This window comes from Macrotis lagotis, chromosome 1 (assembly GCF_037893015.1).
Source record: "Macrotis lagotis isolate mMagLag1 chromosome 1, bilby.v1.9.chrom.fasta, whole genome shotgun sequence".
Classification (NCBI taxonomy): Eukaryota; Metazoa; Chordata; class Mammalia; order Peramelemorphia; family Peramelidae; genus Macrotis; species Macrotis lagotis.
Window position 1 is genome coordinate 643,745,677 of NC_133658.1, and position 20,912 is coordinate 643,766,588.

The 20,912-nt window shown below is 43.7% G+C and overlaps 1 protein-coding gene across 1 annotated transcript in view; it reads right to left on the bottom strand.

Annotated features, from left to right (window-relative positions):
* The window catches only part of NECTIN1 (nectin cell adhesion molecule 1), a 103,072-nt gene extending 91,841 nt beyond the window's left edge, over positions 1 to 11,231 (bottom strand). The window contains exon 1 of the mRNA XM_074215270.1: positions 10,888 to 11,231. Coding sequence (XP_074071371.1) covers positions 10,888 to 10,966 — 79 coding nt within the window. The 5' untranslated portion in view covers positions 10,967 to 11,231. The remainder of the gene's footprint in view (positions 1 to 10,887) is intronic.
* Between the last annotated feature and the right edge of the window lie 9,681 nt (positions 11,232 to 20,912).

Consider the following 20,912-nt stretch of genomic DNA (forward strand, 5'->3'; position numbering starts at 1 on the left):
AAAGTGCTACCTTTCCTGAAGGATGGATCCACTAAGTGATAGTTAATTGGTGATAGATCTGAGTTCAAATTCTGACTCAAGAGGAGAAATAATAGTACCTACCTACAAAGGTTCTTAAGAAAAAAACTGGATAATATTTATAAAACACTTTCCTCAGAAAACATTAAAAAGCACTATACAATGCTAGGTATTAGAATGGGGGGGATTGAGGTGGTTAGGAGAGTACTAGTTAGGATGTTCTAAAATTGAAGTTGGAGATGATGTCTGGGATCCCTTCTAATTCTAGAATTCTGTGATTCTAGGACTTCCTATGATAGACTCCAATCAGGCTAAAGTTCAGGTGTCTCTGGTGTCTGTGCCCAAAGCTACAGCACCCCCCCCCCATTACCCATGTGCTCTGCCTGGCAGCTGTGGACCTACTGGAGCCATCAGTCAGTGGAACTAATGTCCTCTAATGAGATCCGGGGCTGAAATGGCCGGGTGGCTTTATTGTCTTTGGCTGGGTAATGAGACTCCTCATAAACTAGGAAAAATCGGGAGGAAAGAGGGTGTGGGGGTAGGGGGCTTCAGAAGAGATTCTGTGATTTCCAGAGCTCATCTCCTTGCAAAGGAATTCTTCATTACCATCTCCCATTCCCCCTTTTAATGGATCTAGTGTTGCCCACAGAGTCAGGAAGACCTGGGTTCAAATCCAGTTTCTGGCACTATGTGTGATCCTAGGTAAGACCAGAGGGTACTTGGTCCCATCCCACTTTACTGAAACCTAAAGACTCATAAAAGCAATAATTTGAGTCTCATTTTTCTCATCTATAAAATGGGAGGGTACTTCATACTTCCCAGGGTTTTTGATGCGATTCAAATAAGACAATCTTCGTAAAGTGGTTTACAGACTTCACATACCTCCCAGGGCTTTGGGTGAGATTCAAGGAAGATAATATTTGTAAAGTGTGATATAAAGATGAGTTAAGATTACTAGTATTTGTTTTGTAATGTCAGGAAGTCCCTCAGCACATTGGGAGACTGCAAGTGGCAAAAATGAATGAGGATGAGTAGGCATGGATAAGTGGCCATCTTTTATCTCTGGAGGGAACCTTTAAATCTTTAAGATCATAGATACATTTGAGAGTATTTTTGGTTTTCATTGCAGACCTCTGCTTTCCTGATATTTCAGACCTTATACCCCACCTGTGCCTATCTGTTCCTCTACATCAATATTTAACTGGATCTCACTGAACATACACCAGATATAGAGCCAGAGGACTTGGGTTCAAATCTTGCTCTGATGACTGCATTTATGTGTCTCTGAGTTTCAGTTTGCTCATTGTCATCAATGACTTCTGATTCACTCCAGCTATAAATCAATGATTCTATTAGTGAATCAAGTCCACAAACTCTTATTAAGCTTTTATTGGTGTTGGGCACTTTGTTAAAAGACAAGATTCAAAGAGAAGTAGAAAGGCAATCCCTGCTCAAGGAGCTTATATTCTCCTCCATGAAGACAACAAACATACAAAGAAGGAAAGAGCAAAAGGGGAAGAAAGGAAGGTAGGTTTCTTAAGAACAGCAGTGGGGAAAATCCAAGGTGGAAAATGCAGCCTGGAAGGGAATGAAGACATGACCATCCTCCTTGGAGGAACCAGATGGGGGGACCTGTAGGGACAAGATACTTCCCATAGGTATACAAGAGTATACCTCTTCAATTTGAAGAAGTTTTTACTGGTGTATTAGAGAAAGTCTGGAGAACAGCTTAGAGAGGATCCCTTCTGGGGTCATCCCTTTAAGAGTCATTCTCTAGCACTGCATAGTGATGGTGGTCATTCACATCAGTTATTGATCCAGTGACTTGCATTTCCTCATCTGTGTGTGAAACTACCTAGTTCAAGTTCATAGGGTTATTTGAAAGAGCACTTTGCAAACCTGAAAGAAATAAGAAGGCTGAAGAAATGGGAGCTGCTATTACAAATCTGATTCCACTGATCACTGTACATTCATGATTGGTTTACTTTGAATCTCTTTTTCTTCACCTTTCTTTGGATGAGCCCTCCATTCTCTTAAGCTTCCTTCACTCCACAGAGAAATGATCTCAGACAAAAAAGAGAAAGAATCACAGGGGAGAAAAAAAAAGGGTAGGGGATGACTTTCTGAGAGGGAAGCTGTGAGGAGTGAGGAAGGGATAACTTTTGGGAGAATTAGTTCTCTCCTAATCCTTACCATTACTTATATCTTTGATCCATTTCTTGATTTGGTTCAGAGACCAGGAAATGGGCAAGATGACTTTTTGCAAAGACTTATTACTGCCTTAAGGGTAGATCCTAAGGCTTTCCTTTTAGCTCCTGGTTGCTCTTAGGGAGAAAGCCCCAGATGGCCATTGATACTCCAGCTAGGCAAGGAGCCAGCAAAGGAAGATGGGAGTGCCAAGAGGCTACTCCATGAAATAGTACAGCACAAAGGCTTTGTCATACCTGTTGCAGAGGGAGAATTTGACCATGAGACCAATCCAATACCAACACCTCTGAAAGGATGCCTCCTGAATCTCCCTCCAGGAATTATTGCTATAAATACCATTTCCAGGCAAAGGGAGGAGATAGCTTTCAAAGCAAGGAGAGGGGATGGTTCCGCAAGCAGCATGTTCTTGGATTTCTTTACATCTGTCCCATATGGCCTCAGTAAGAGGTGGGACACTCCTGAGTTGTCTTTCAGGGGGAGTTTGATAAGTTTCAAGAAACTTATTTTTCTGTTTCCAATGGAACCAGAATAACCATTGACCAGATAGCACAAAGAATAGATCTAGAGAGAGAGAGATGCCAAGTATGTCTGCTCTCTTCATTCACTACAGAATTAGAGAGGGGCAATCATCAACCAGTCAACAAATATTTAAAGTATTAAGCATGTACCACATACAGTCACCAGGGATCCAAGTACAAAGAGTGAAATGATTCTTCCTAAAAAATGATCTGACATTCTAATGAGGAAGATGAGTACATGTAAAAAAAATGTATATATTTTATATATAAAAATAATAACATAAAGTTAATAAATATGAACCTATAAAAAGGGAGAATGGGCACTAGCAATTGGAAAGGATCAGGAAAAGCTTTTTAAAAGATAGTACTTGAGTTGTATCTTAAAAGAGAATAACTCTATGAGGTAGAGGTAAAAGGTTGAGCATTCCAGATTCTAGAGGAAAAAAAAAATGTAAAGACTCTCTCATCTCATGGAGATGGGAAATGGAATTGGGGGGGGGGGGGAACGACACAACATTTGGCCAGATCACAGAATATGGAAAGAGAAGTAATTTCCAATGAAACTGGAGAGATAGTTGGGTCCAGGTTGTGAAGGGTTTTAAAAATATAGGAATTTATATTTTTATCCTAAAGGCAGTAGGAAGCCATTAGAGTTAGTTGAGTTACAGGAGTCACATGATCAATCTGTGCTTAAGGAAAATTGCTCTGGTCTATAGTTTTCTGCTCTAAGGCCAGGGTAGAATGTTTTCTCCAAAGCAAGTCAAGCATTTTCCCTACTAAGTAGATTACCCAGGGGCTCAGGACATTTCCATGCATACCCCCCCTTGGATAGGTAATATGGGATAATAGAAAGACCACAGGACCAAAAGAAGAAAATTTGAATTCAAATCCTAAGTCTGATATTTATGATCTATGTGATAATGAGACACCATTTTCTTTCTCTAAAACTCAGTTTCCTCAATTTTACAGTGGCCATAATATTACCTGCCCTACTTGCTCCACAACATTATTTCAAGAAAAATTATTTTTATCAATCTTAAAATGCCATAAAATTTAAATTCTTGCTATTATTATTGGGAAAATACTGTAGATAGATTTTTCTATAGGAACCACTGCGCAAACTTTCCACTATGCCAGCCTCAGGACAAAGGCAAAAACAACTGACCTTCTCCTAGAGAGCTATTAGAAACTCAGGAAGGGTCTTAAGGCTTGGGATCTCTGATTTCTCTTCCCCACCTCCATTCTCTCTCCCCCCAGCCCCAATCAGAGGCAAACCAGCCCAGCCCAGCATTAAAGTATTAGCAATGCAAAAGCCTGTTATCTCCAGCTTGGCAAGTGGGGGAGGGGAGGGGATCCCCAATGAAAGGTGAATCCAACCTAGATCTCTAGTTACTAGTGGCCCCAGACAATACATCTGTTGCTCAATAGGAGGAAAGCTGCCGCCCAAGGAGGAAATCACTCCTCAAAATGTGGCTAGGTCTGGTACTTCCTCAGCCTAGGATCAGAGGCTGAAGGGAACATTCCTAAACTGGGAGTCCCTCAACTCCAAAGGTTTCTCAACCGGAAGTGTCCCTTTCTGTACTCAGTATTAGCATGAAAATGGGATGATGGGAAGAGTTTGGAATTGGAAGAATCTACATTCAAATGCTGACTCTGCAACTTAAATCAATTCACAAGCATATATTTAAGAACTAAGGGCCATGCAGTGTAAGAAGAGAAAGGCAGAGATGTGTTACCTTGGATAAATAACTTCCATTCTTAGGTTTCCTTCAATTTAAGATCATAGATTTTAATGTTGGAAGGAACCAGAGGGAATATGTGATCTGACCCATTTGATTTATAGACATGAAAATGAAACCCAGAGAAATTAATGAACTTGGCCAAAATCATTTCAGTTACAGATTCAGAAGAGATTTTCCAATGCACCATTCTGCTTGCTCATCCATGAAAAGTTGTGGCTCTTTTTAACTCTGAAGTCCTGTTTTCCTTTGTGTAATGTCACTAAGCATATGTCTGACCCCTCAGAGATGTCTAGGATTGACTGAGGTCCCCATTGGGATTGGTTATTGATTGAGCAGCAGATACTTCCATTTCTCTCTTCCAAGTCCCACACTCTCACCCTTCAGAAAAGAATCCTCTTCCCTATAGGCCAATGCAAAGAGAGCAAATAAAAGACGGAGAAAAAAATGTTTCCATAAATTCAGGGATCAAGACGACTAGCAGGGAAAGCCTAAGCAAGGATGGAACCAATTTTAACCTCAGATTTCTCCTCTTCTGCCTCCCTGCCATAATTAGTACTTGGAATGAACTCTTCACAATCCAGCCAGATTGTTGTACCTTGTTCATCCTATATTTCAGATGATCTCTCCTCCCTAAGCTTTTGCCTAAATTGATCCCAAGCATTGGAGTGCCATCCCTCTCAGTCCCACCTCAAAAATCTTCCAGTTCCCTTTCTTCTATCACCTTTTCTGATCTCCACAAATGTTAGTACTCTCATCCCAAAATGTTGTACACTGATTTCTCTGGGAATTTTATTATAACCCCAGTAGAATGGAAATTTTTTGAGAACAGGGAATTACATTTTTAAAAAATCCCTCTTTAGCCTTAGCACATAGTATCTTGCTAACTATATTATAGCAATATATACACATATATATGAAAAATCTATATTTGATATTTACTAAAGTTTGCTGAAGTCCTCCACCAAGCCTTATTTTTTTGAGTGACAATTGGGGTTAAGTGACTTACCCAGGGTCTCACAGCTAATAAGTGTCTGGGGCAGGCTTCAAACTCCTGTCCTTTATCAAGCCTTTCTCAGTCCTCCCAGCTGAAAGTGCATTCTCCTTCCCTGTATTTCTGATAATATTGTATAAAGCCCCCTACCTTGAATTATTTCTAGTTGCATATGTCTTATTGCAATTATCGTGCCTCTTTTGAGGGCAGGAATTTTTCATCTTTGAATCTGAAGTACCCAGCAGAGAGCCTTGCATATCATAAGCACCTAAATAATAAATATCTATTGAGCTGAATTCCCCAGAGAGAGGAGACAGAAAGGGGCAGAGGGTATATGGGTGGGGAAAAAAAAACTTGAAGAGTTTTTCTAAAACAATAGGCACATGATTAAGTGGGTGAATTGAACCCAACAAGTCTAAATTTATGGTGAAGATCAGGAGGATCCAGGGTTCCAGGTTTCTCAAATCCCTGAATTTACCCTTCTGAAGACAGCTAGAAGGTGCAATAGAAAGAGCAATGAGCCTGGATTCAGGAAGACTGGCCTCAAATACTAACTGTGTGACTCTGGGAAGGTCACTTAACCTGTTTGCCTCAGTCTCCTCTTCTCTAAAATGAGGCTAAGAATACCTTGCAGGGTTGTTGTGAGGATAATATGAGATAATATTTGCAAAGCACTGAGCAGATTGCCATATATCTTCCTCTTCTTCCATACCCCTATTCTTATTGACTACAGTCACTAGATTGAATGTGGTCAGATTATTTGATAGAATTATAGAATATTAGAACTCTAAAGGAACCCTAAAGATTACTTGGCTCAACCACTTCATTTTATTTTATTGTTGTTTGTATGAGGCAATGGAAATGGAGTTAAGTGACTTGCTCAAGATCACACAGAGAGTTAAGCATCAAGTGTTTGAGGTCTAATTTGAATTCAGGTCCTCCAGACTTCAGGGTCAGTGGTCTATACCACTGAGTCAGCTAGCTGCCACCCTTCATTTTATTTTATTTTATTATTTTATTTTTAGGTTTTTGCAAGGCAAATGGGATTAAGTGGCTTGCCCAAGGCCACACAGCTAGGTAATTAGTAAGTGTCTGAGACTGGATTTGAACCCAGGTACTCCTGACTCCAAGGCCGGTGCTTTATCTACTGTGCCACCTAGCCACCCCCACCCTTCATTTTAAATAAATAGAGCTATACATAGGACCATGGGCTAATATACACATATAAATACAGTATGCACAAATACAATTGTCCTGTTTGTCTTGAGGCACAGTGAAACAGACCCAGAGAATAGAGCAATCCTAAACTGGAAGCTGGTACTCCTTCCTACAACTTCTTTCCCATTCCCATTTGCTGCTGACCTATAGACCTCAACCCAGAAAGTCACAGGTACACAGTATGAGCACTCACATTTCATGGACTATACATGGTGGGAAGAAGTATTTTATCTCAGAGGTAACAATCAGAATTTCATTGTAAACTAAGGGGAGAAGCTGGTTAATGAGCAATGCAAGTGATAAGGACTTTTCCTCCATGCCTCCCCACCCCCACCCCAAGAGGTGGGAGCAGCTGAATTCAGCAAATGAAACAGGAAATAAAAAATTAGCAAATCAAAGGTACCATCACATCTCTTAAGGATGTTCTCAATGGAGGGGGAAATTAGGCAGTTAACATATTCAAAACCATTCTTATGGTTCCTTCAACCCCAAGACAATTCATCTCCCAAGCAGAGTTTATGTTTTATACAGGGGAGACACTGGTAACACTTCCTTTTCCCATTCCCACTGAGGAACTGGGGGTGAGAACCTAAAAAAAGGATAGTGGCAGAAGAGGTTCAGGAAAAGTCAATGACCAGTTATTTGTAGATTTTTTTCCTCCAGCAAAGAAAAGTGACTCATAAGAGAACTAGACCTCACTAATGGACCCATTTATTCCCTTTGGAGAGATAAAGGCCTGTTGACTTTCCCTGTCTTAAGGCCCTCACAGACTGCTTCCAGTTATTTCCATGTCCCCATGGATATTAGACGCTTTCCTCAGTTCTCCTTAGCCTGTGATGTAATACCTTCTTCCCCCCCCATCTCCCTTTGCTTGCCCCTATACCCAGGCCCATTTTCCTCTTTAACTTTTAGAACCGAGAACTCTCTCCACTAAGTTATTTCCAGTGGTTCAGTCTCTTACTAGGTAATTCCAGCTAGCAAGCATCAAAAGAAATCTCAGATTGGCAGTTTGGTGTTTTCATAACCATACTGACTATGATACACATACTACTGTATATGAGAAGGGAAGAAGGGAATGAAGAAAAACAATATTCTGCTTCTCTTAGGTAGCAACCATCCCAGCTATTTGCCAAGGCTGTAGTTAAGGGGCCTTCCATTTATGACCACAACAGGTCTTCAAACCAATTCATAGGGTGTGTGTTACACTTGGGGTGTGTGTGTTTTAGGATGTTTTCCCTTTGATGACAAAGGATTAGGGAAACTAATTAAGAAGGGTGAGGTATATAGAAGTGGGGCACTCTCCCACTTCTTCTAAGTAATGCTGCCCCCCCATAACTCCCCACTGCCCCACATTCTAATCTGGTTCCTGACATACTCTCCACTAAATAACGGTGAATGGTAATAGATTTCAATCCCAGGAAGCAGAGAGAGAATCCAGGATTTTACTGCCCTGAGTGACAAAGTCTGTGTTGCTGAAAACATATTTCTGTTTATACTTCAACAGCCAGATGGGGAGCATTTCAAAGTCAGGGGCCCCCACGCACACTCCGGGGGCTCTGTTTCTCTCTACTCCCCCCTCCCCAACTAGACTCCTCTCCTCAACAGCCTCTCGGCTCCCTGCCATAGCCCAGAGAGAACCTGGAAAAGAGCAGTAGGGCTGGAGAGACTGGCTCCCCCAGAGGGAAGACAGATAGAAGCAGCAATGGTTCCTAGCAGAAAGGACTGTTGGCTGGGGAGGAAGGCTGTGTGACCTTGAGTAAGTTGCTTAACCTCTCTGGTCTTTTGTTCCTTCATTTGGGAAATATGGAGGTTATCATTCCTTGCTCCTCCCCCTCTCTCAATCTGCTGGGAGAATAAACCAATAGGATCTGTAAGAGTGCTGAGATCTTAGGAGGAAAAGAGCTAGAGAAACCTAAGGTTTAGTACCACAAAACTTAGTCTCAGATGATTCAATACATCTATCAATTAGTCAATCAAAAAACACTTAGTGCCAGTCTGTGCTGAGATTCCCTTCTTTCTAATCCTGGAGCAGGATTCATTTTGAACACTTGTGCTAAGGGCAGCAAGCATCTGTGCCCCCTTCCCAGAGGTGGCGGGCAAGCAGCTGAGTCAGTCCCCAGCCCCACAGGAGGAATGAGGCCCTAGGGTATCACATAGAAGGGAAGGATAAGACAACAAAGAGAGGGAGAGGAGGCTTTGTTTCCCAGTCCACAAAAGCTTCCAGGCCTCAGGTCAGTCCCCCAGTCCAGGGTGTTAACCCCTGGTGTCCAAGGCCGACCATTGCCCTCCTTCCTACAGATTTTTGGGTATGTTGGGAATGAAAGAACTAAAGGTTCCAAGGCTCATAGACAATAGGTACCAGGTGTTTCCAGTTGGTCCCATGGCCCACAGCTTCAAAGCCTTTTCCCAGAGCCCCCAAAGTGGGGGGTAGGGGACAGGGCAGAGCTTTTATCAGGTCCTGATTAAAAAAAAAGGTCCTGAAGAAAAGATGATGTCCATCTTAAGTGGGCAGTGCCACTGTTGGAATAGGGAAGACCAACCCACTTACTGAACTGGTCGTCTATTCTGGTTGTCTTGGCGCCCCACTAAGAACAGAGACCAGAGATGGGGCAGCTAAACGGTACTGCAGTGCTAGCCTAGCTTCCTCTAGCTTCTTTGCCAAGCCTATTAGACAAGCCCCTCCCTATGATTTTCCACCTTTCTCCCCCTTGCTCCCCACCCACCTACCTTCCAAGGCAGGTTGGCCTCTCCTGGACTACCCAGGTCCTATGCCCCCTGCTGAGAATGTGGCATTACTACTTGCACCCAGCCAAACAAGATAACCAAAACCTCCCCTTCTCATCCCCAAACAAAAAGGGTCTCTGTACTTATACCTCCAGATTCCAAGGTGAAGATCACGTGTCTCACCCCCCCACACACACCAGGGGGCAGGGGGAAGAGAAACAAGCGTTTATGAAAGCATCTAATCTGTGCCAGAGACTGTGTTAAGTGTTTTACAAATATTATTTCATCGGGTTATTTCATTCGACTGGGGTGCTAGAGTGCTCTTATTTTATCTCTCTTGGCCACGTACTGCCTTCTGGCCCCTTCCTAGAGGTGGGAAGCCATGCCCCCTGGGGGCAAAGGGGCAGGGCTTCAAGGGGTTAAGAACATTAGATTCGCCTCCCAAACGTATTTTCCAGTTCATTTCCCAGCACAATACACCCCGGCCGATCCCTGCCTTCCCTCTCCCCTCTCAGTATCTGAATGGGCAAACGCGAGCCACCTTTTGTTGGTTCTCTCGGACTCTGGGCTTTGATTTAACCCCTTGGTTGCCGACAGGCCCACACCCTGGGACGGGCGGGGGCACCCCCGGGGGATGAATGGAAAAGTGGGTCACGCAGCCACCAGCCAGAGAGAGACTACAGGAAGAAAGAACACCTCCTCAGTGCAGACCTTTTTGAGCTGGGAAGGGAGTTAGAGAAAGGGGGGGATTCAGTTCCAGGACCCTGTCCATACAACCACCCCAATGATTCGATATCCCCCCCCCTTGCCCGCTTACCATCCCCCCACCCCCTCCCAGCCCCCTGACCGAATCTCCCTAGAAAGCCGCAGGTGAGAAGTAATCTATCTGGGACTCGTCCACCTACTGCCGCAGGAGCCGAAGACCCAGGTCCACGGGTTTAAGGGGAGCCCCTAGTCCCCGAACCCCATTTCAGGGAGAAGAGAATGTCAGACAAGAAGGCTTTCCCGCCGTAAGCCATTTCCCAAACCCTCAGCCCACCAGCTCGGAGACTGACACCTTCCCCGGAGGGGTTGTTCTATCGGTACCCCGAGAAGGTAATTACGGTGATTATTTTGCATTTATGTAACACAGAGTGTTTCCAAACTGCTTCCCGAGCAGAGAGATGGTTATTAAATAAATAGAACGCGATTACATATTATTAAAAAAAAAAACAACCTTCCGCAAGAAAGTGTTTGCTTTCCCCGGAGAACCCTGCCTTTCACAGCATCCAACAGGTCTGCCTGGCTCCCTCTCCTCTTCTCCCACACCCCCCAAACCTTAGCTAAGCCACGATTCAACTTTTCTGCTCCCTCTCATCCCCCCGCCACCCGGGAGCCTGCAGGCAGTCCGGCCACCTAGCGCCCTAGCCTGGCTGAGGGTCTGAGCCCGGGAGCGAGGGATAAGGGCGGAAAGAAGGAAACCGCTTACCTGGGAGCCAGAGAGGGGCCAAGCTAAGAGCCAAAGCCCACCAGCATCCAGAGGCGGCCGCATGCTCCATCCGAGCCATCTGGGGGCTGTAGGTCCTGGGAGAGGGGGTCCGAGGAGAGCTCTCCTCCCTCTCCCGAAACGATCCCCAAAGACGAGCGGGGATCAATATTGGGTGGCCGGCGCTCCGAGTAAGCGGGTCAGCTCGCTGCAGCGTGTCCACTCGGGATCGGATAGAGCGGGGGTGCCCGGCCCCCCGGGGCAGCCGGCTCAGAGCCTCGGCAGATGCCCGCTGCAAGTTAAACGAGTCATGCCCCGTCCTCTCCTTTCCCTCTTCCGCCCCTCCCCGCCCTTCTCTCCCTTCTCTTCCTCGCGGACCCCGGCTGGGGCAGGAGGGAACCCCCTCCCCCCCGCCCCGCGCAGCTCGGGGCTCCTCTGAGTCCCGGAGCCCCGGCACGGGCTGACCCCCCCCCTCCCCCGATCTCGGGGTCTCCGGGAGCGAAGGGAGGGCGCTCGGAACAATCAATCAATCAAACAGTCCCCGTCGGCTCCAAGTTGCAGGCATCCATGGCTGGCCGGGGTCCTCCGAGAGTGGGCTCCAGGCGCGATCCGGGGCCCAGGATCCTAGAGCGCTGCCTCGCGGGCTTCTGGCAGCATCCGAGAGGAGAGGGTCCCCCCCTTGCTCCTGCTCTGCCTTCTCCTCTCCGCCTTCCTCCCGGGAGCAGCAACAATGTAGCCCACATCCAGCAGGAACACACACTCTCTCCCTCACACACAGCTCCCAGCCTCTCACCCTCTTCCAGTGATGTCAGACGGGAGGAGGAGGGGTTAGCTTTAACCCCCTCCTGGCCCCCTAGGAGCCTGACCAGGCCTCGGGCAGCGCGGACCGCGCCACCAGGGGAGGAAGGCCAAAGGGCCGGCCGCGGCGACAGGGGGGCTGGGGTCGCTGCCAGGTCCACCCCTGGGCTGGGAGGGGGATGCCCGTTTAGGCAGCTTTTTGCCAGGGGAAGGGCCAGAGGGGGAGCCTCCCTCCGGCATTCCTGGCGAAGGGAAGCAGTGGCCTCTAGTGGTCAGAGCCGAGGGAGGCTTCGGCGGCTGAGGGGGAGGGGGCGGCGGGGCCGAGAGAGGAAGGACTCTGGATTCTTAGACCCGCCACATAGCTTCTGGTCTGGGGGCCGAGGACGAGCAGTCCTGAGCTGGTTGACAGGGGAGACCGAAGAGCCCCGCAGCAGCCTGGCTTTTCTAGATTTCCTCATTATCACCTCTTCTGAAAATCTTGTACAGAAACTGAATCTCCAGTGTGGGGACAACGTTCCTTGCCCTTTGGGAACGGAGGGAGACAGCTCTCCTTCCTTGTGCACTCGCTCCCGCTTGCCCTTACCCTGCCCGAGGGAATTTCCTTGTTACAGTGTCCTGCCCGGAGAGTGTCCCCAGCAGGGACTCCGCACTCCCCTCCCGTTCATACCCATGCCACATCCTGGTGAACTGGGCACTTTTCCAAAGGGGCCGGACCTCAAAAATATTTCTACCCCAGCAGCCTGAAGCTCTCTCTTTATGTTGCGGTTCCTCCCCCCCCCCCCCCCCCCCCCAGCCCTAGATCTCCAGGAATTAAAGGAGGAAACAAGGCTCCCCAGTTGCTACCAAAGAGGGCAGAGTAGGAGAACTTGACTAAGCTTTTTGCGATTTGTCCAGTCCCCAAACCCAGGCCAGGAGGGGAAGGCTTGCTTTTGATAAAATGTAAATTCTTCCCCTAAAAGGCAAGGCAAGGCAAGGCAAGGCAAGGAAAGGAAAGGAAAGGAGAAAGAGAAAGAGAGGAGCAATGAATTAGGTCATGGTTGCTCAGGTCTTTTAACCTCTGTTTCCGGTTTTGAGTATTAGTAACAGAGGATAGAGAATTTAAAAAGAACCCGAGAGGTTCGTCCAATTCCCTTATTTTACAAATGAGGACAGTGAAGAGGAAGTGACTTGACCAAGGTCACACAAGTAGTTGCAGAATCAGGATTTTTAAATCCTTTTCTTCTGACTCCATTTTCAGTGTTCTTTCTCCAATTTGTTATTGTGCAGTCCAATTCTTCAGGACCCTATGGGGGTTTTCTTGGCAGAGACACTGAAGTAGTTTGCCATTTCCTTCTCTATTTCTCCATACCAATGAAGAAACTGGGGCAAGCAGTGATTTGTCCAAGGTCATAAAGTTACTAAGTATCTAAGAGTAGATTTGAACTCAGGTTTTCATCTCTCCATTGTGCCACCTCTTTCCCCTATACCCATAGTGCTTCATAGTCCAACTCTGCTCACATGCACACACACTGATATCTACACAGTCACCTATACATATATATATATATATATATATATATAAAACACCCTCTCATATTTTCCTTTAAACTCCAACTAAAATCTCATCTCCTATAAAGACTTTCCTTATCCTTCATTTCCAGTACTTCTCAGTTTATTATGTCCTCTTTATCCTTTATGTAGATTGCTTTGTATGTTTTGGTCTAGATGTTTCACTTTTAGACTTCCTGAGCATGGGGACTATCTTTTCAGCACCATTGTACATTTTCCAGGGATTCTATCTGGCAAAGGCATTCTTGAGTTGGGAAGGAAGTTGCTTCAGTGTTTCTAGATAAAGTCTATGATCCCTTCCAGTTCTGCAGATTGTATCCATCTCTGGACAAGAACCCAAAGGGAATTTAAAGGATCTCAGTCCATCTCACCTGTCTGTCCAGGGATGAGGTGGGATAGGTGGAGTGGGGTGGGAGAAAGGGTAAGTGACTCTAAGAATTGGTCTCAGCATACAATTTTCAGTCAGCAACTGTTGATTTTGAAATTCACCCAGAGTGAAGATAAAGATCATCTCCCCTCTACTCTACCCCTGGCATTACTTATTAGCTCATCAAACTCATTTATCTTCAGGAAATGGTCTTATTATAAGTTTCTGAAACTTCCCAATGTTTGGAACACAGAACACACATCTGTGTGTTGGCAATCCATGCAGTGACCAAAACAAAAAAAAAAAAACAACAAAAAACCCCACAAAGACAGAAACAATTTTGTTTGAAGTTAGAGGACCTGGGTTCTAATCCCATTTCTTACTGTTGATGCTTCATCTTTCTAGAACACATCTCCTTTGAAAGATGAGGGAATTGGCTAATCTGGGGTGTCCAATCTTTTAGTTCTTCTGGAACAAGTTGCCCAACAAAAACCATTCAAGGACTGCAGGCAGAATTCAATACCTATTCATGAATACAATGCAACCCTACACCACCTCAGAGCACAACCACCCACTGACTTTAATAGAGGAAATTTTAAGAAGTTTGACTGAAGCCCCTGTCAAGGAAGACCCACCCCAGCATAGTCTTTGCCCCAACACACAAGGGCCATCTGTTCCTAGCAGTCCTGGGAATGGGGGGTGGGGCAGAGCAATATAGTTAAGGACACTAGGGCAGTCACCTAATTATTGTTATCATAATGCTCCTAACTATTGTGATGATGATAATACACCTATATTTCAAAGTGCTCAGAAACCTTTAATTACTATTATTCTTCTAGGGATCTCTGCAAAGCCTCACTATCATTGAACTTTGGTGAGCCCAGATGGTTTTTTCCTGGATCTGCAAGCTTTTCCATATACTGGTTGGTTGTATCAGAATGGTACAATTGAAGGATAGCTATATTTGGAGTCAGTGGGACCAGATTCAAGATGTTAGCTTGTTTATTTATCATCTAGGAGATCTTCAGTAAGCTTCCTCACCTATTTGGGCTTTAGTTCTTATCTTTAAAAGATGGGGGTAGATGCTAAGGTTGTTTCCAGCTGTAAATCCTATTAAATTTCCAATGCCAACAAGGCTACAGTTTACTTTCACTCAACCTCACACATCCTATGCCCATGTTGTCCTAATGGGAGAATAGGTCCTACCATACATACAGGAGTTAGAAGGATATAAAATCCTCCATCTAGAAGAGATGTCCTAAGATCTTGGAAACCAGTCTTCTTTGTTTTGGCAAGCAAGACCTAAAACCAGTCCAGAAGAGAAATTCTCTGGATAAACCAAACAACCAAGCCCTCATTATGGAAATAACTGGAGAGTACCAGAACTGTAGGTACCAGTCTAGGTTGGATAGGGTCTACACAAAACCAAACAGTAGTAATGACATGTTGAATTGGGTCCTTGGCAAAGATAGACATGAACCAGTGAACCATGGCCAAGAGGAAGGGAGGGAATTGTATAAAACTCACTCTCTAGCCAGCTTGGAACTGATGGAATGGAGACAAGGTGAAAGGGAAAGGGAATTTCTGTAATGAAGAACCAAAGGGAGAAGACATTCAAATTTCTCCACCCACATTGCCTTTCCTCAAATTGCCCCTTATGTTGGAGAGGAGAGTAGGTTCTGGGGCCAAGCAAATAATAAGGAATGAGAGGGACTGAATTTGTTTAGAGCAGCAGGGAGGCCAAGGAAAAGGGTTTATTTTTAGGGGATAGCATAGGACACAAAGCAGCCAATACTACAATCAACCTTTGATTAGCTCCCCTGCAATGGAAGTGTTCAAGCAGAGACAGGATGACCATCTGTCAGAGATGCTGCACAGAGCATTCTTATATCAGATACAAGGTTGAGCCAACAAGATGACCTCTAAAGTCACTTCCAACTCCGAATGTTTATGATTCTATAATCTTTGCTCAAGGATGATGTTAGTATCATATATAGTCTAAAACTCTGGACAATGTAAGACTCAATTCTCTCTACTTCTACCTTCTCCCAGCCCAACTACTACCCAGATTGAATACTGGGTGCTCTGGAGGGTCCCTGGAGAGTCTTTTCCCTTGACTTTTCTGCCAGTATCCCTTTGTCCCTTCCTTCTGACATATGTTTCTCCATTCTTATCTCTTTGGGAGAGAATGCAGGGCCTTCCTTTCTGCCTTCTGATCCTCAGGTTCACTTACCTGTGATCTTGAAGCCATTGCTTATCTTCTACCTATCTACTAGGGATGGGACTGCTTATATATCTTGTGGATGAGCAGGAAGTCCACAAATTTTCTGTTAAAATAGATGATCAGGCCTGATCTACTACTGAGCCAACTGATTGCCTCAGTTTTGTCATCAGTTCTATAGCTGCATCTTGCTATATGTATAGAAAATAAATTCCTTGAGAATAGAAACTGTTCTTTTCTATTTGTATTTCCATCAATTAGTTCAGTGCTTAAAGCATAATAAATACTTAAATCATTCATTTATTCATTCATTCATACCTATTGGGGGGCAGCTATAGGTGGTACAGTGGGGCTAGAGACTGGAAGACCTAAGTTTAAACCCAATCTCAGACACTAACTATGGGACTTTGGACAAGTAACTTAACTTCTGTTTTTCTCAAGTTTCTTCAGTTGTAAAATAGGGGTAATAATAATAATAATAATACCTCCCTCTCAAAGTTGTTGTCACAAGAAAATATGTGTATATAAAGTTCTTTGCAAACCTTAAAGTACTATAAATTCTAACTATTACTACCCTCTACATATTGTTCCTTTGGGGCAGCTAGGTGATACAGTAGATAGTGTTATGACTGGAGTCAGGAGGATGGGAGCTCAATTCAACCTTGAATCTGGGCAAGTCACTTAAGTCTGCTTGCCTCAGTTTCCTCATCTGTAAAATGAGAAGGAAATGGCAAACCACTCTATTGTCTTTGTCAAGAAAAATCCAAATGGTTAATGAAGAGTAGACTACAACTGAAAAACAACAGTAGTTCAAAGATCTGTAATGTTTGTGATTTCTTTAATTTGAACAGCTTCCTCTGATGCTAGGGTCATAACCCATCCTGACTGCTCCATGCTTTTCCAGGTGAATAGCATTGTTAATATTTGGGAGAGTTAATAGAGAGGGAGTTGACAAGTGTACAAGTGTGTCATACATAACCACCTAGCCCCATCACTCACCTAGAGATGCTTCTATGGAGGATACTGGACCTTTATGTCACCCAGGAGGGGAAAGGGAAAGAAATGAGTTTATAGTTGCCAGGAGCTATGTTAATTTTTTAAAACAAATATGAGAAAATATTTGATCTTCACACTGTTATTATGTTGAGACAAAGAGGATTAAGTGACTTTTCCAGGATCATACTACTAGTGTCAGAGGCCAGATTTGAACTCAAGAAGGTTAATCCTGCTCCAGGTCCAGCACCATCCACTGCATCACTTAGTTTCCTTAAGGTGAGACTAGTCTTCCTAATTACAGGCTGGCACTTTAGCCAAAACAATATGCTGTCTACAATCTTTAGGCCAAGAAATTCCATCCTAGCATATGGATTGTTCACTTTATAGATGTTAAAACTTGGCTCAAAATATTTTTGGAGAGGCACCCTTGCATGAAAGAGTTGGAGAACCTGGATTCAAGTCCAGCCTTCAACATTTTACTAGTTTTAAGTCTGTAGATGCTTTATTTTAACAAATTGGTTTTCTTATTGACTAAATGAAGATAATAGTTATATACCACCCACCTCACGGTGTTACTGTGAAAAAAGTGCTTTGTAAATGTTAAAATGCTGTTGAAATATGAGTTCTTAATATTCTTCCTTTTTCCCCTTCATGGTGTGTGTGTTCAGGAAATGTGACCAATATAGACAGACACTGACCTAACTCAAAAAATGATAATAAAATAATTTAACATTTTTATAACTCCTTCCATGTAGCAGATGCTATGCCAGATGTTGATCCTTACAATATTACTATGCCCACTTCACAGTTGAAGAAACTGAAGCAGAGATCAAGTCACTTGCCCAATGTCACACAGATAAGACACGCACAGGTCTGGATATGAACTCAGGTCTTTTTGCCTCCAGATCCAACACTATTTGTTTCACTACCAACTACCTCAACCAAGAGAGGAAGAACTTGGAAAGGGCTTCATCCACCTAGGAGTGGGGGAGGAAAGTGGTTCATTTGTGAATATAGCTGGGGAATTAGGAGTGAAGAAAGCAAGCATACCTTAGGCTAAGCTCCTCTCCACCCTCCTTAGAGACAGACCATGCCTTGGTGTAACTTCCAATCACATCTTTATCTCACTCAGCTATTGGTAATTGTCTCTTGGGGATTGTGTCTTCCGGAAAATTCCATTCATGATTCCCTTTCCTCCACCTCTAAGACCTTCCTCTTCTACCACAGGAACTAAGATCCTAGATCAAATCATTCTGCCTTTGTCCTTGGATGAGCTGTTTCAATGAACTCCACTATTATTCTCTTTTGGTGAGAACCAGAGGTTCTCAGACCACCACTCCCCTCAATGTATTTGAGAATGTTTTCAACCATAGAAAACAAATTCCTTTAGAACTGAGACTACCTTTGCTTTTGCACTTGGGTATTTGAATGCTTGGCTTAGTCAGTACTTGAATTAAAAAAAATGCCTTTGCATTCATTCATTCATTCAATCAAATGCATATCAACAAGTTAATTCCTAAGAGAACATTTAATGATAATAGTTAGTATTTATAGTTATATAGTTCTTTAAGATTTTCAAAATAGTTTACAAATATTGTCTTATTTCATCCCCAGGTAAAAACAGATGCTATTATACTCATTTAATGAAAGAGGTAATGGGCTAACAGAGTTAAGTGATTTGCCAAAGTCATACAGCCAGTAAGAGCCTGAGGTTGAATTTGAGCTCTACTCTTTTAGACTGGAGATCCATCACTCTATCTATTGTGCCACCTAGCTTCCTCCAATTTTCCTCTGACAATCATTTCTGGTCCCAACCATCAAGTTCTTCCTGAGACCCAGAATTGGCTTAACCAAGTTTCCCCTTCTCCTGGTGGGGTAGAAAGAGATTTTGTTCATTCCTTCTCTTCCCTTCCCTAGTCCTGTCAAGTAGTGCCAAGTAGAGAATAGTCTAATATGATGTCATCACAATCTTTCTAGGTGGGTTTGATGGCTGCAAGATTCTACAGCACTGGGATATGCCAGGGACATATCCACCTTAACAAAGGATAATTAAATGACAATTAGACTAATGGACCAGGGGAGTAAGTTGACTCCCACATACTGAGATTTGCTCAAACTTATTCCAGTCATATCCTTAAAAGGTGATCAACCATCATATGCATGCACATTATACCAACTTCATATACAATCTCATCTTGAGAGATGTACAGCCTTCTCCTGTGGACATGTTATTATATATGTACATATCTGCTCAGATCCTGGATCGTATAATATGAAGCTAGCAGGGAACTTCTAGTCCAACAGTCTCATTTTACAGAATTGGAAACCATAGCAAGGAAGTGACATGTCCAAGGTGGATCAAAAGTAAACTCTTATTGTCTACTGTTAAGCAAAGAAAATATAAAGAAAGGCAAAACAATCCCTGCCCTCAAGGACCTCACAATTTAATCAGGGAGACATCAAGCAAACAGCAGTGTAGTCAGAAGGTATAAAGAAGAAAAAATAAAAAATAATCAAGGTGATAGGTCATCAGATAATAATGGAAACAGGGTTGACTTTATACCTACAGTTTTTGACTCTGAGCAGATGCTTGGCTCTTTCCACCACACCATTGTCTTGTAGACAGATGACTGACTCTATATAACTTACAGACAATTTATAAATTTACAGAATTATCATGGGCATAGTTTCCACTTTGTGAATTACCATGCAAATGGAATTCCAGTTTCCCCATTGCTCACTCCAAAACACCTTCAGATCTAGATGGTATAAAAAAAGTTGAAGGGCACATAGAGACATAAGAGGTACACATGTTCACAAATATCCAGTTATATAGTGATGGCACAATATTAATAATGCATATGGGTGGGGTTTTGTTCTTTTCAAAGCATTTTTACATCTCTAATTTCATTGAATTTTTACAAATCTTGATTCTATTCTATTAATAAACACTTATTAAGTGCCTACTGTATGTGAGACAACATATTGGACAATAGGAATTCAAAGATGAATACAAACACTGGATATCCTTGAGAACAAGAATTATTTCTCCCCCATTTCCCCCTCCCCCCTTATTTGTATTTTTAATACTTAGCACAGTGTCTGGCTTTGATCGGTCCATGTGTGTGTTTAGTCATGTCTGACTCATCATAACCCCATTTGGGGTTTTCTTGGCAAAGATACTGGAGTGTTTTGCTATTTCCTATTCACATCATTTTACACATGAGGAAACTGAGTTTAATGACTTGCCTAGGGACACATAGGTAGTAAATATCTGAGGCCAGATTTGAACTCCCTCAGTCCAGGCCCTGTGCTCTGTCCTCTGTATCACTGGGTTGCTGTACAGTATCTAGAACTAGTTCTTAAAGAGTAGTTGACTGACAAATGGTGAGTTAGAACAGATTTTATTATTTTCAGTTTCAGATAAAGAAACTGAGGTACAGGAAGGTTTTTGACTTAGGGGAGGTGAAAGAGTGAGGTGATCAGAGAGATGGAGCTAGAATCCATGACCCCTGACTCTTAGTGGGCTTTCCACTCCTCCACTTTTCTCACTTCTCCCTCTTAGATGACAGACCCCACCACCACCACACTATTTGAACACGTTGAATTCTTACCCTGCTTTGCAACAGGGCAGTGAGTGGGTGTTTTTTCCTGGCTTTGGACCAAAGGATTCCAAGAAAAGCATGGACCAGGGAAGCCACATTTGGAGGCTGATAAAGGGAAAACTGCCATCATTAGAAATCTCATAAAGCCTTATTTACAACTCCCCCAGCTAGATGAAAGGAGCAGTTGACAGCCTTGGAGGGTCAAAGCAAACACGCATTTCCTCTGGGGATGTCCTTAGGCAGCCTGACCTTAGGCGATTCTGTCTAGTCTTTCTCTGCACTGTGACCTTGTAGTCCCTTGTAGGCTAGCTATGGGTTTCAAAAGCTGACAGGTGCAAACCGTGGTCCTTGGGGAAGTGGACTAATGATGATGGAAATCTATTAGCTTCAGGAGGGCAGTAGGGGCTTCACCCTATTTCAGGTGAAGATCTCTCTGTCCAATGGGAGTACTGCACTAAGAAGTTGCTAGTCGTACCCTTAGATGAATTCTGCC